At 42.0% G+C, this 15043-nt stretch overlaps 1 protein-coding gene across 4 annotated transcripts in view; it reads left to right on the top strand.

Annotated features, from left to right (window-relative positions):
• Nucleotides 1-15043, top strand: part of LOC140730544 (utrophin-like) — a 460763-nt gene that overhangs the window by 115738 nt on the left and 329982 nt on the right. For all 4 annotated transcript variants that reach the window (XM_073051151.1, XM_073051153.1, XM_073051152.1 and 1 more), the window contains 4 exons: nucleotides 1064-1209; nucleotides 2976-3099; nucleotides 8588-8675; nucleotides 13001-13218. In XM_073051151.1, the coding sequence (XP_072907252.1) occupies nucleotides 1064-1209; nucleotides 2976-3099; nucleotides 8588-8675; nucleotides 13001-13218 (576 nt within the window). The remainder of the gene's footprint in view (nucleotides 1-1063; nucleotides 1210-2975; nucleotides 3100-8587; nucleotides 8676-13000; nucleotides 13219-15043) is intronic.

Raw genomic sequence — 15043 nt, 5'->3', positions numbered from 1 at the left:
CTTCTCATCCTCCGCTCTAAATAGGAAATTCCTAGCTCACTCAACCTTTCCTCATAAAATGTTCTCTAATTCAGATGGCATCTGGTAAATCTCTGCACCCTTTCGAAAGCTTCTACATTATGAGGTGACCAGAACTGAATACAATATTCCAAATGTGGTCTAACGAGAACTTTCTGAGTTTTATAGAGCTGCATCATCATCTCATAGCTTTTGAATTCAATCTTCTGACTAATAAAGACCAACACACCATACGCCTTATGAATCTATAGACTTGGGTCCAGACCTCTCTTCCTCCATGCTGCTGAGAATCCTGCCGTTAATATTGTACTCTACCTTCAAGTTTGACCTTCTAAAGTGTGTCACTTCATATTTTCCTGGACTGAACTTCATCTGCCACTTCTCAGCCCACTTCCACATCCTGTCCATGTCCCATTGTAACCTATGACAACCTTCTACACTATCCACAATAGCAACATCCGTGTCATTTACAAACTTACTAACCCACGCTTCCACTTCCTTATCCAAGTCGTGTATAAAAATCACAAAAGTGAGGGTCCCAGAACAGATCCTTGTAGGACACCACTAGTCACCGACCTCCAGGCAGAACAACCATCTACCACCACCATCTGCCTTCTGTGGACGAACCAGTTCTGAATCCACACTGCCAGGTTTTTATGGATTCCATGCCTCACTACTTTCTGTGTAAACCTTCCATGGGAAACCTCTTCAAATGCCCTGCTAAAATCCACTGCTCACATCCACTGCTCTACCTTCAATTTGTTTTGTCACTTCCTTCAGACTTGTGAGGCATGATCAGCACCTCACAAAGCCATGCTGATTATCCCAAATGAGTCCTGAAAATCCATCATAATAGTTGTTCTTATTGTCAAATACTTCAAGGACCTTGGGATAAGGATTTGAAGTTATGGAAAGAAAATATTTCAGTGGTAAGCAGGAAAGAATTTTTTTTTGGTAAAATCAGGACAGATGGACAGTAACTCAAAATATTCTGTTTTAAATACTTAAAATATAATTTATATCCTCATATCCTGATCATGAATAGTTGTCGGAATCTGAAACGAGGTCTGCTAATCAGAAGGAAGTCTCGAGAATGATCGTGACAGAATGCACAGTTCCGAAGCAGGACTTGGCCCCTCCGCCGCCACCAAAGAAAAGACAACTGCATGTGGATGTAGAATCCAGGAATAAGTAAGGAGAGCTTTCATCATATTTTTCCACTAAGTTTTCTGCATGACACCAGGAGATAAGTGGTAGAAACTGCTACCTTTTGAAATTGGATTTAGCAGAATAAATGAGAAGGATCTGGCATACTTGTAGACATAGAGAATGTTTCCTTACTTGTAAACATAGAGAATGTTTCCTTAATCTAAACTGTATGAATCCATGTTACATTGTCAATGTAAAGGTTTATCCGTTTAGGATTCAAAAGTGAAGGAATCGTGTGGCGCAATGACTCTGCAGGCCCAGTGATTCAGGTTCAATTCTGACTTTCAGTGCTTTCTGTGTGGAGTTTGTTTTTCCTGTGACTGCATGGGTTTATCTCGACTTTTTATTGTTTTCCCCACATTCCAGATATGCTGAGGTAACATTCCAAAGACAGCATTGAATTGATGTGCTGAATCACTGCCTTCTATGTCATGAAATATGAAAAATTCTATTCATCTTGAGGGTAGTACATCTTAGGAATTCTCTACTCAAGAGGACTGTAGTGGGTCAGTGGCTGAATATATTGAACACATGGAATAGTAGATTTTTGTATATTAAGGGAGTTAATGAATATTTGAGATTGTTGTTGGAAAGAGCTGCTGTGGGAAGAGATCAGCCAAAATTGTATTGAAAGGCGAAGTAGCCATGAAGAGCTGAGTAGCATACTGATTTTTCTTGTAGTCTTGTGAATCTTAATTGCCACTTATCAATCAGTGCCTGCATGTTGCTGAGGTCTGCCTTGGGGACCTCTTACATTGGTGGTTAGATGCTGGGTTGATTGATTTCCAACAGTCATAACCATCATCCTGCATACGAGGTATGGCCCCGAGCTTTGCAAGTTTCACTGGTAATTTTTACTAGGGTCACTTAATGATAACGTTAGTCAAATACTACTTTCAAGCCATCAGTCACCCTGCCACTGGAATTCACTCCTTAGTTTCCTCTGGGACCATTTTGCTTAATACCTCATTGCAACCTTGAACCATACAGGAAACAAGTTGGCCATTAGAGAGCTGATTGAATAGTCTGTACTCAACTTTGAAAAGTGTGTCAAATTTTGAAATATGTGCATTTTTTCAATATTTTGAGTTTGGGAGGTAGTTGAAATCATTTAGGTCTGCAAGGTTGTGTTTTTTTTAAAAGGAGTCGTGTGTTTGGAATGCCAAATTTCAGAAAAATATCTTATCAAAATAGTGACAACTGCAAGATGCACATGGGGGTGGGGGGGGGGAATGCTTAATACTGTTCACATTCTCATTTAATCTTGGTAAGCTAACTTTGTCAGTGGAGTTTTACCCCATATGCAATTTCCCACTGCCTCCATTGTCTTAAAAATCCAGCTGCGAAAACGTCACACAATACTTCCCAGATAGTTGTCACTTACCTTGGTGCGCCTCTAAGATTTATTTTTGGTGACCAAGTTATTCATCTCTTAATACATCAAATGTAAACCCAGTCTGTTCTTAACTTGACAGATGCCAGTAATTTTAGAAGGGAGGTTTGGCTCACAGTTATTCAATGCTCTTACTGCTAAAGAGCTTTCAATCTAACTAACTTTGAACATAACCTGGTGAATTTAAAGGGAACATGGGAAACAAAACCCTACTGCATTAAAGGGAGTGCAGGAACTTAATTAAAGTTGTGCGTTTCTCCCTAATGTGAGCTGAATTTTGTTCATTTTCAATAACACCGCTCTGCATGATGTCTTGTTTTTTATTGGCTCTACCAACATGTTACTTTATCATTAGGTTCACAGCAGATGCTAGTGACCTTCTGAACTGGATCAACAAATCAAAGCATGAGATTCAAACCGTGATCTTCAATGACTTCAGGAGGAAGAAGGATATTTCTGGCATAAAGAAAAAGTTGAAGGTAAGGATCGAGTTGTACAGAAGGACTCTTCGGAAAAGGAGTTAAATGGAAACATTAAAGGCATTAAGTAATTCAAATAATAAAAGATGGTTCAAAGTTCAAAGTGATTTTCTTAACGAAGTACGTGTATGTCACCATAGATTCATTTTGTTGCAGGCATTCACAGTGAATGCAAAGAAACAAAAAATGTACAATAATAATAAATATTGAGAACATGTGACGGGTCCTTGAAAGTGAGTGTTGGTTGTGGGAACAGTTCAGTGTTGGGCTGAGTGAAGTTGAGTGAAGTTATCCCCTCTGGTATAAGAGCCCGATGGTTGAAGTAATAACTGGTCCTGAACCTGGTGGCGTGGGTCCTGAGGCTCCGGTACCACTTCCCTGATGGCAACAGTGAAAAGAGAGCATGAACTGGATGGCGGGGGTCTTGGATGGATGCTGCTTTCCTGTTACAGTGCTCCTTGTAAATGTGCTCAACAGTAAGGAGGGCTTTCCCCGTGATGGATGGGCTGTGTCAACTACTTTTTGTAGGCTTTTCTGTTCAAGGGCATTGCTATTTCCATATCAGGCTGTGATGCCACCAGTTAGTATACACACCACTGCACATCGATTAGAAGTTTGTCAGTTTTAGATGTCATGCCAAATCTTTGTAAACTTCTCAGAAAATCATGCTTTCTTTGTAATGACACTTAAGTGCTGGTCCCAGGGCAGATCTCTGAAATGATAATACCAAGGAATTTAAAGTTGCTGACCCTCTTCAACTCTGACTCCCCCCTGGTGAGGACTGGCTCATGGACCTCTGGTTTCTTCCTCCTGTAGTTAATAATCAGCTTCTTGGTCTCACCGGCATTGAGTGAGAGATGGTTGTGGCGCCACTCAACCAGATTTTAAGTCTCCCTCCTGTATGCCGATTCATCACCACCTTTGATTCAGCCAATGACAATGTGTTGTCAGCAAACCTAAGTATGACATTGGAACTGTGCTTAGCCTCAGTCATGAGTATAAAGTGAGGAGAACAGAGGACTAAGTGGAGCAACTGTGCTGATGGAGATCATGGAGGAGAAGTTGTTGCCAATCCATACAGATTGGGGTCTGGAAGTGAGGGAACTGGGATCCAGTTGAACAGGGTGGCATTTAGGCCTGGGTCTTGGAGCTTTTTGATTAGTTTGAAGGGATGATATTTTTAAATGCTGAGCTGTAGCCAATGAAGAGCATCCTGATGTATGCACCTTCACTGCTCAGAAGTTCCAGCCCCTGTTCCAGCCCCTGTTCCAGGGTTGAGTGAAGAGCCAATGAAATGGCATTTGCTGTTGACCTGTGTGATGGTAGGCAAATTGGAGCAGATCTAAGTCATGCAGGAGTTGATATGTTTCATCACCAACCCCTCAAAGCACTTCATCACCGTGAATGTATGTGCTATTGGACAGTGGTCACTGAGGCAGGGTATCTTGTTCTTTTTAGACACTGGTACATTTGAAGCCTGATCGAATCAGGTGGGTACCTCAGACTGTTGAAACGAGATGTTAAAAATATGAATGAACACTACAGCCAGTTGATCAGCACAGGTCTTCGTACTCAGTCTGGTACCCCGTCTGGGCTGGATGTTTTCCATAGGTTCATTTTCCTGAAGGATGCTCTGCAATCACGGGGTTGTCAGGGGTTGTGAGAGTTCATAAGGATACCTCAAAGCAAGCATAAGTGGCATTGACCTCATCTGGGACCAAAACCTTATTGTTCACCTATGTTGCTTGGTTATGTTGAATTACTTATAAACACATTACTCTGGCGATCATGCTGAATACCCCAGAAATTGCTTGTTAATCTTCAGACTTGAGTAGTGGAAGAGCGAATGAGTGAGCATCAGATATTCTGTTTTTTAAAGTTCAATGCTGTCTGTTAAATATTTAATTAAGGGAAGAATAATGTAGTAATTGTCATAAGTTTATAATAGTTAGTGATTTGAATACTTCATTGTCACCAAACAATTGATACTAGAGCGTACAATCAACACAGCGATATTTGATTCTGTGCTTCGCGCTTCCTGAAATACAAATCGAAGTAAATATAATAAAAATTTAAATTATAAATCATAATTAGAAAATAGAAAAGGGAAAGTAAGGTAGTGCAAGTCAGGTCCGGATATTTGGAAGGTACGGCCCAGATCTGGGTCAGGATCCGTTCAGCAGTCTTATCACAGTTGGAAAAAGCTGTTCTCAAATCTGGCCATACGAATCTTCAAGCTCCTGAACCTTTTCCCAGAGGGAAGAGGGACAAAAAGTGTGTTGGCTGGGTGGGTCGTGTCCTTGATTATCCTGGCAGCACTGCTCCGACAGTGTGCAATGTAAAGTGAGTCCAAGGATGGAAGATTGGTTTGTGTGATGTGCTGGGCTATGTTCACGATCTTCTGTAGCTTCTTCCTGTCTTGGACAGGACAACTTCCATACCAGGTTGTGATGCACCCTAGAAGAATGCTTTCTACGATGCATCTATAAAAATTAGTGAGGGTTTTAGGGGACAGGCCAAATTTCTTCAGCTTTCTCAGGAAGTAAAGGCACTGGTGGGCCTTCTTGGCAGTGGACTCTGCTTGGTTAGACCAAGTCAGGTCATTTGTGATATTCACCCCGAGGAACTTAAAGCTTTTGACCTGTTCCACCTGCGCACCACCGATGTAGATGGGGTTGTGTGGTCCGCTACTCCTTCTGAAGTCAACAACCAATTCCTTCGTCTTGCTGACGTTGAGGGATAGGTTATTGTCTTCACATCATGCCACCAGATTCTTAATTTCCTCTCTGTACTCAGACTCATCATTACCCAAGATAAGGCCTACAATTTTGGTGTCATCAGCAAACTTATATCTTGAGTTCGATGGAAACTTGGCTACACAATCATGGGTGTACAGTGAGTACAGCAGGGGGCTGAGTACACAGCCTTGTGGGGCACCGGTGCTCAGAGTGATTGTAGAGGAGAGCTTGTCCCCTATTTTTACAGCCTGGGTCCTGTCTGTGAGGAAGTTGAAGATCCAGCTGCAGATCTGAGTGCTAAGATCCAGGTTCTGGAGCTTAGGAATCAGTTTATTTAGAGTGATGGTATTAAAGGCAGAGCTGTAGTCAGTGAAAAGGAGCCTTACATATGCGTCTTTATTCTCCAGGAGTTCTAAGGAGGAATGTAGTGCCAGAGAGATGACATCTGCCATTGACCTGGCAAGGCATGCCACCTTGCTTTTCTTTGGGATTACCGGGATTATTGTTGCCTTCTTAAAACACGAGGGGATCTTAGACTGATGCAGGGAGCAGCTGAAGATGTCAGCAAACACTCCCGCTAGCTCACTTGCACAGGCCCGGAGAACCTGTCCCGGGACGCCATTTGGGCCCGTCGCCGCCTCGACGCGAATTTCGACGCCACCAGGTCCGGTCCATCCGGAAGGGGTGGGATGCTCCTCTTCTGTTCGAATCTGGCGTAGAATACCTTAAGTTTGTCAGGAAGAGAAGCACTACAGTTATTGATATTCCCAGCCTTTTCTTTGTGCCCAGTGATCTCATTTAGACCCTGCCATAGTCTACTGGCATCCCTCTGGTTAGCCTGGGCTTCCAACTTGGCACAATATTGCCTCTTGCTGCCCTTAATGGCTTTCTGGAGTTGACGCCTGGATTCCGTGTAGCGACTGGTATCCCTGGACCTAAAAGTCGCAGCTCTAGCCTTCAAAAGGGACTGGACCTCATAATTCATCCAAGGTTTCCAGTTAGGGAATACCCGGATCGTCTTAGGAGACACACAGTCCTCTGTGCGTTTCCAGATAAAGTCCGTGACAGCTGAGGCATACTCATCGAGGTTAGCTGCCGAGTCCTTGAATACTGACCAGTCCACCGATTCAAAGTAGTCACGGAGGACCTCATCCATTTCCTCTGTCCAATGCGACACCACTTTTGACACCGTGACCTCCTGCTTCAGTTTCTGTTTGTTAGCCGGGAAAAGGAGTATGGCCTGATGGTCCGATTTTCCGAAGTGAGGTCGTTGGACGGAACGGTAGGCATCCTTGACTGCTGTGTAGCAGTGGTCAAGTATATTCGAATCTCTAGTGGAGCAGGAGACATGTTGGTATAACTTTGGTGGCGCTTTTCTGAGTTGGCCTGGTTAAAGTCCCTGGCTGTAATGAGCAAAGCCTCCGGATACCTGGTCTCAAGTTCACTGATGTTGGTATACAGTGTATTCACAGCACACTCCACGTCCGTCTGGGGTGGGGGGGAATGTAGACTGCTGTCAGTACGACTGAGGTGAATTCCCATGGCAGATAACAGGGACGACACTTCACCGACAGATGTTCCAGGTCCGGGCTGCAGGAGCTTGTCAAATAGGCAGACACCATCTCCCTTTGTCTTGCCTGAAGACGCCATGCGGTCCATCCGATGGATCGAAAATCCTTCTGGTCAGATGTGGCAGAGTCACAGTCGGGGGTGGCAGGGGAGAGCCAGGTCTCTGTGAAGCAGAATACACAGCAGTTCTGCATCTCCCTGCAGTAGGTGAGTCTCCCTTTAAGATCATCCACCTTGTTCCCTATGTCTTGCACATTAGCTAGTAGGATGGTGGGCAGAGGGACCCTAAAGCCCCTCTGCTTCAATCTGACCAGCAGTCCAGCTCTTTTCCCACGCTTCCTCGGTAAATAGTGCATCTTTCCGGGTTTCCATCAATGCAGTGTGTTGTTGGCAGCTCTTTGAAGTTGGTGGATGTGTCCCGCGGGGATCGATCGGCGGGTCGCGTCGTTGGGCGCTCCAGGTTGGGCCGAGTGACGGGGGAGGCTCCGCTGCCACTTCCAACTGCCAGGTGCCCGGGCTGTTGATCGGGTCGGGCCCTGAAGCTGAAATTAATCCCGGAGGGCTGGGTTGCCGGCTGAAACGAGTCCGTGAACTGAGTCACGGTTGTGGAAGCCTCCACTCCAGCCGAGCCCAGGGCTTGATTTCCGAGGTCGGTGGCGGAGGCCTCACTTCCAGCAGCTATGGATGGCCACCAACAGGGCTGTATGGTGGTCTCTCCGGGGAAGCGTCTGGGATACCTTGAGGTCTTCGACGTCACTTCTGTGTGGTCGTCTGCTTCGGAGAGGTGCTGGTTGGAATGGGCTGCGTCTCCAGGCGCTCTGACACGGTAGCAGGCCGCGGGTCTCCAAGAACGTGGTGGACCTCGGACCAGGCCTCGCTGATCGGGTCCAGGTGCGGTCCGGAGTTGAAGAAGCAATTCTGGTGCGTCAGTGATCTCCAGCCAGGTCAGTAGCTTCACCAGGGTGTTGTTGATCTTGCTCGATGTAGCAAATTGGAGGTTTAGAAGGGTTTCTCGGGTGTAGGATAGTGTAGAGGGCAGTTTGCTGGGGAGAGCACACGCAGAGTCACCAGATACCGGCACCATCTTAACGATTATAAGCGCAAGACCTGTCATACAATTTCACTAAATTATTAGCACCTGAGCGTAATAATGACATTTGTTGAATTAACTCTATTTACAGACATTGGAAAAAGAAATGGCTGAACGTGAGGGACAATTGAAGGAAATAAGACAAAGAAGACAGGCCTTGCTTGAACCAATGGAGAAAGGTAAACCAAATTGAAGTGTGAGGAACTTGATGCAAATTTTTGTGCTGTAGTTCAATTAATATATAGAGCTGAATTTTCTCCTGAGATGCAAAACTAGAAGGTGCTGAAACCACATTGGTGGAGAAAGGAAGAGTCACCGTTGCAGATCAGTGATCTTTCATCAGAACATTGGGCACTTACCATTTTACTTTCAGGCAACCAGCATTTGTAATTATTTGTTTCAATTACTTTCTCTAACGTTGACTGGAAACTAACTGAAGAAACTATGGTAAAAGATGATACCTTTTTGTATATGATTTAGTTAAGAATAGATATTTGGAGCTTACTATTACCAAATACAAAAATTACAGATGTCAGAAATTGGAAAGAAAGAACAAAGTGCTCTAAGTGCACAGTTGGTAGGTTAATATTACTGACAGAAAATGTGGATTTTGTGCAGCTACTTATAATCAGTAAACTGAAAGTGAAAGCCAGATGGCAGCAAATGCTGGAAATTTGAAGATTAACCTTTTCAGGATTTGTGGTTCAGATTTCAGCCACTCTCTGGCTCAAAATAAAATTTCCTTTGATGCCCCCTAACCACCTTATTCTTCACTGTAAACCCATGCTGTTTGTGTGTACATTTCTGTTATAGGGAAAAGTTTCTCATTATCCAACTCCTTATAATTTTGTGTACCTCCTTGAGATTCTCTCTCAGTGGCCTTTGCTGCAAACAAAACAAATCCAACCAATCCATTCTCTCTTCATATTTGAAATATCCCATCCCAGATACTATTTTGTAAATTCCTTTGGATCCTTCCAGTGCACTCGTTTCATTCCTGCAGTGTGGTGACCATGCCCCACCAGTGATACTATGAAAGTTATAACGCAGTATCATGGCCTGTACTCTGATTTTTCAGTGTCCTGGTTCATAACAGTTAAAATGCTGTTATCTTCTCCAACAGATGCTGTTATCTTCTCCATTTTGTAAATGTCCATTGTAATTTCCATCCATGTATTTAAAGTTGGGCTCTCCTGTGATAACCATTTTTGAGTAAGAGTCTTTTTACCAGCCACCAACAGTATATTCATTAAATATTTATCTCTTTTCAACCCATTCTTGAGGTATATATCCAAAATATATGGTCTTACTCTCCAAGGGTATTTCACATTTAAAGATGTCTTGTAGGGCATTGTGTACCCCCCTCCAATAGTTTTTGATAACAGGGCAGTCCCAAAAAATATGATAATGATTTGCATTTTGATTTCCACAATTTCTCCAGCAAACAGGGAGGTTACTATCATAATGGGATTTCTGAGAGGGTGTAATAAAATATCTTATCAAGTTTTTCCATCCAAACTCCCTCCATTTCTGTGAATTGGTACACTTTCATTGATATCTCCATATTGTCCATTCTTCCTCAGATATAATTATCCCTCCTTCCTTCTCCCATTTTGTTTTAATGTATGAAGTCGAATGTGTTTTAAGATTTGACAACCCCTTATATATGCTTGAAATGATTCTACTACCATTATCTGAATTATATGCTTTTCTAAAGAGCTCTATCAAGCATGTATTTGCCTTGGTTACATTTTTCAATAGTTTTAATGACCAACTTAATTGTATTTTGTAAATATACACAAATATACACAGAATTTGATGGCTGCAACACACTCAACAAAAGTTGGGACAGAGTTAAAATAAGATTGAAAAGTGCACAGAATATTCAGGTAACACCGGTTTGGAAGATTCCGCATTAAGCAGGCTAATTGGTAGCAGGTGAGGTATCATAACTGGGTATAAAAGTAATGTCCATCAAAGGCTCAGTCTTTGCAAGTAAGGATGGGTCGTGGCTCACCCCCTTGTGCCAAAATTCGTGAGAGAATTGTTAGTCAGTTCAAAAGGAACTTTTCCCAATGCAAAATTGCAGAGAATTTAGGTCTTTCAACATCTACAGTACATAATATTGTGAAAAGATTCAGAGAATTCAGAGACATCTCAGTGTATAAAGGGCAAGGTCGGAAACCACTGTTGAATGCGCGTGATCTTCGAGCCCTCAGGTGGCACTGCCTAAGAAACCGTCATGCTACTGTGACAATTATAGCCACCTGGGCTCGGGAGTACTTCGGAAAACCATTGTCACTTAACACAGTCCGTCGCTGCATCCAGAAATGCAAATTGAAACTGTATTACGCAAGGAGGAAGCCATACATCAACTCTGTGCAGAAACACCGGCGAGTTCTCTGGGCCCGAGCTCATCTCAGATGGACCAAAAGACTGTGGAACCATGTGCTGTGGTCAGATGAGTCCACATTTCAGCTAGTTTTCGGAAAAACCGGGCGTCGAGTTCTCCGTGCCAAAGATGAAAACGACCATCCTGATTGTTACCAGCGAAAGGTGCAGAAGCCAGCATCTGTGATGGAATGGGGGGTGCATCAGTGCCCATGGCATGGGTGAGTTGCATGTATGTGAAGGTACCAGTGACTCTGAGGCGTATATTAGGATTTTAGAGAGACTTATGTTGCCATCAAGGCAACGTCTCTTCCCGGGACGTCCATGCTTATTTCAGCAGGACAATGCAGACCACATTCTGCACGGGCTACAACAGCGTGGCTTTGTAGACACAGAGTGCATGTGCTTGACTGGCCTGCTGCCAGTCCAGATTTATCTCCTATTGAAAATGTATGGCGCGTCATGAAGAGGAGAATCAGACAACTGAGACCATGGACTGTTGAGCAGCTGAAGTCTTATATCAAGCAAGAATGGACAAAATTTCCAATCACAAGTCTACTACAATTAGTATCCTTAGTTCCAAAACAATTAAAAAGTGTTATTAAAAGGAAAGGTGATGTAACACAATGGTAAACATGCCTCTATCCCGACTTTTGTTGAGTGTGTTGCAGCCATCAAATTCTAAATTTGTGTATATTTACAAAATACAATTAAGTTGGTCAGTAAAACTATTGAAAGTCTTTTCTTTGTACTTTTGTCAGTTAAATAAAGGTTCACATGAATTAACATATCACAGATTTTTGTTTTTATTGCATTTTGGAAAATATCCCAACTTTTCTGGAAATGGGGTTTGTACTTCCTGTGATCTTCAGTATGCCAAGTCCAGTGTGTGGAGATATCTAGTTAATGGATTGATGGTAATTTGAAATAGAAAACCAAGAGGATGTATAAAACTGTGAAATACAGGCCAGAGGTATAGCTGAAATCTGAAACCAAAAGGAGGAGGAAGTTGGAAATAACCAGGATATGTCTATGGAAGGAGAAAAATGGGATTAGTATTACAAGTGCATAAATTTGTAACAAGACTAGGCAGATTTACAAACCGGAATGGCAAGTTACCTGAAATTTTTGAATTGTTGAATTTTTCTTGAATTCCTTGTAATTACCTTTCTCGTTGCTTGCTGTTTCTGCATATTAACTTCTATTGATTGTGTGCGGAAGCATCCAGGTCAGTTGAGCACTAGGATCTCTTGCCAAAGAAAAATTTGTTGCCTTGTTTTTAAATCAGAAAATGAGCTCACACGTTTCCACATATTGATCATCTACTTTGTCCTTACCCATTTACTTTGCCCTTATCTTCCGTTTGACTGAGGTCTCAGACCGAGGAGGCTGCCTCTGGTGTTTTCTTCTGGATCATCTACCTCGCTCTTAGTTACACTTGCTAAGAAAAAGAATATCCAGGCCACATCCCACCAGCCCCCCCCCCCCCCCCCCCGGTGATATGTTACAGGGTCCAAGATCCCTGCTCATTAAATCTGAGCCAATGTTGCTGAAATTACAGAATCTTTCTCTGCTATGGATTCAGTGGAGTTTGTAGTGTCTCTCACTGCAACTGTAATGCAGTGGCTGTCTGTTTTACAATACATTGTTAATTTCATCAAAGATTCTAAGTACATTTAATATCAATGAATGTATGCATTTTGCAACCTTGAGATTAGTTTGCTTGCGGGCAGCCATAAAGCAAGAAACCCAAAAGAACCTAATTTAAAACAAAGACCAACACCCAATGTGCAGAGAAAGGGGGGAAAAACACAAATCATGCAAACAATAGAAGCAAGCAACAGCATTCTGAACCAAATTGAGTCGGTGAAGCTGAATCCCCAGAGCAGCCTGGAATAGGCCTAAAGCCCCAGACTCAGAAAAATAAGTTTATTTAATTCTGTTACTGTTGCTTGAACTTGACAATGTCCACATTTCATGGATGCTTGAATTTGCATGAATGAATGAATTCAAAATTATTCATTCCAAAAATGGAAAGTTTATTTAGTCATGTATTGAGTGTGTTATTAGCCTTACTGGTACACTAATGTTTGTTCAATGTCAATACTTGCAGAAGGGCTGTCAACAGAGGAACTGATGCACATCCTGGACAAGGTGTTAGCAGAATGGAACAACAATAAACAGCAAATGGAGAGGCTGAGCCGCAAAGTCCAATATCAAGAGGACCTAAACAATATTTATCAAGAGTTGCATGAGCTTGAAACGATAATAAAATGCAAAGAAGACTGGCTGAAGAGCATGACCAGTGGTAAAGCGAATGAGTCTTGTCAGGTAAATAGTCTTGTACTGTAGTGTGTTATCATGTGGTTTAATTGTTGAGAATGGGGACAAACATAACTAAATAAAATTGTAGGTCAACTGTAAAGTAAAATTTGAGGAAAGTTGATCCCTTTAGTAAGTATTTCCATTTACTTACTTGCAATACTAAAATTTCTTAGTAAGAAAAATTGCCTTTTGTTTTCCCACTTTTCGGTTTGTCTTTTACACTGTCATTTTCCTGTGTTCACCCTGTATGCCTTGATTCCTTTCATGTCTAAAGATCTATTAAATTGTTTCTAATGTAATCAGCTCAGCTTTCATGGTTCCAAAATCGAAGGTTCGCGGCCCACCGGGTAATTTTTTTCTTTATCTCACGAATATCTAACTTGTTAGTTTGTGGCTCTGATCGCAGAAAACATTAACGCTGTATCAGTCCTGGCAAGCCCCAGAAGAATTCTGTGTATTTCAGTGAGGACATCATTTGCTGTAACTTCTCTCAAGTTTTTCATTCCCTTTCCTTGTTCACCTGTTTTGTCTTGACTGTCTTGTATTGTTCTTGATTTGTAGCTGATTGTGTTGAAATGTAGATTGTGATCTGACAAGACTGTATAATTTGATGCAGGCTATCCCCCAGTAAGGGACTGGTTGTGTTTTTACAGATGTCCTTAAGTTGATTTTGTCCAATTTTTTTTTAAAAAAAGAGAAAATACATTAAGATCATGATATGTAATACATACCTTGACAATATTATAATAAATTGCATCAAAACACAAGTCTGATGAGAAAGAATAATAACTGCAAGTGGGTGGGGCGAGGGGAAAACTATTTCTGCTGCTCATAGGCATGGCGGTTACTTGAAAACAAACCAAGCCGCTTGCAGACTAAGCACGGGGGATTGATGCTGTACGACACATTATCTACCCAATAACGAAGTTCCAAAGTTGAAGAATATGTTCAATCCTTTATTGAGAAACTAACAGAACAATCTTGAAACAATAAAAATTAATGATACCAGCTAGCGATGTAACAAAATAAAGAATCTCAGCATATTCAATTTTGTCAAGTTTTCCTGCCTTCCAATCTAATTTTGGTATCATAAGTATTGAATGCCATTACTTCGTGAAAGCAACCACTTGCAAGAGAGATGGTTTCAGGAGAGGAATGTGCCAGGGTGATTGTTGTAGGATCATATGCAGTAGTGAGATTGATGTGGGGTCAGCCTAGAGGTAGAAGTGTTGGTGATTTGATTTGGGGAAAGTAGGGATAAGTTGGAGGCTCATCCTTTTTTTTGAAACTTGTATGTACGTAAAGTTCTCCTGTCATGTCTGTTCAGATTGGACCCAGACCCTCCTGATGATTTGGGAAAGGAAAAATTGTCTAACAATGAATTAGTGTCGTGTGCTTTTTGCATTCACTCAGTTTTTCAATACAATGTGTATCTGGGGTAATATAATGCTATTGATTGAAAGCTTTGATGCAGTTGGACCATCATTATTCAGCAGATAAGATGTGTATCAGTGATTATTGATATATTTTGTATAAAAATTGAACAAAATATAACAAAAGTATACTTCCAATGCTGTGGCTTGAGAGTACAATGAAGTTTGATATTTTGTGGAGAAATGAAAGAGAGCAGATCTAGAGCAAAAATAAGATAGCTGGAGGAGCTCGGTAAGTCAAATCCTCAGGTACGGATGAAGCATTTGTCCATGAGCTTGCAACAGGGCAGGAACTGATATTTTCTGACTTGCCTCTATAATGGTTCAACCACCACTAAGGCTGGTTTCTGTTTTTCCCCCAGCTGTAGTAAAAATAGCAAAAAAATTGCTCAAAGGAG

This window comes from Hemitrygon akajei, chromosome 7 (assembly GCF_048418815.1).
Source record: "Hemitrygon akajei chromosome 7, sHemAka1.3, whole genome shotgun sequence".
Classification (NCBI taxonomy): domain Eukaryota; kingdom Metazoa; phylum Chordata; class Chondrichthyes; order Myliobatiformes; family Dasyatidae; genus Hemitrygon; species Hemitrygon akajei.
Note: the sequence above shows the minus strand (reverse complement) of the source record. Positions and strands in the feature narration are given on the sequence as shown.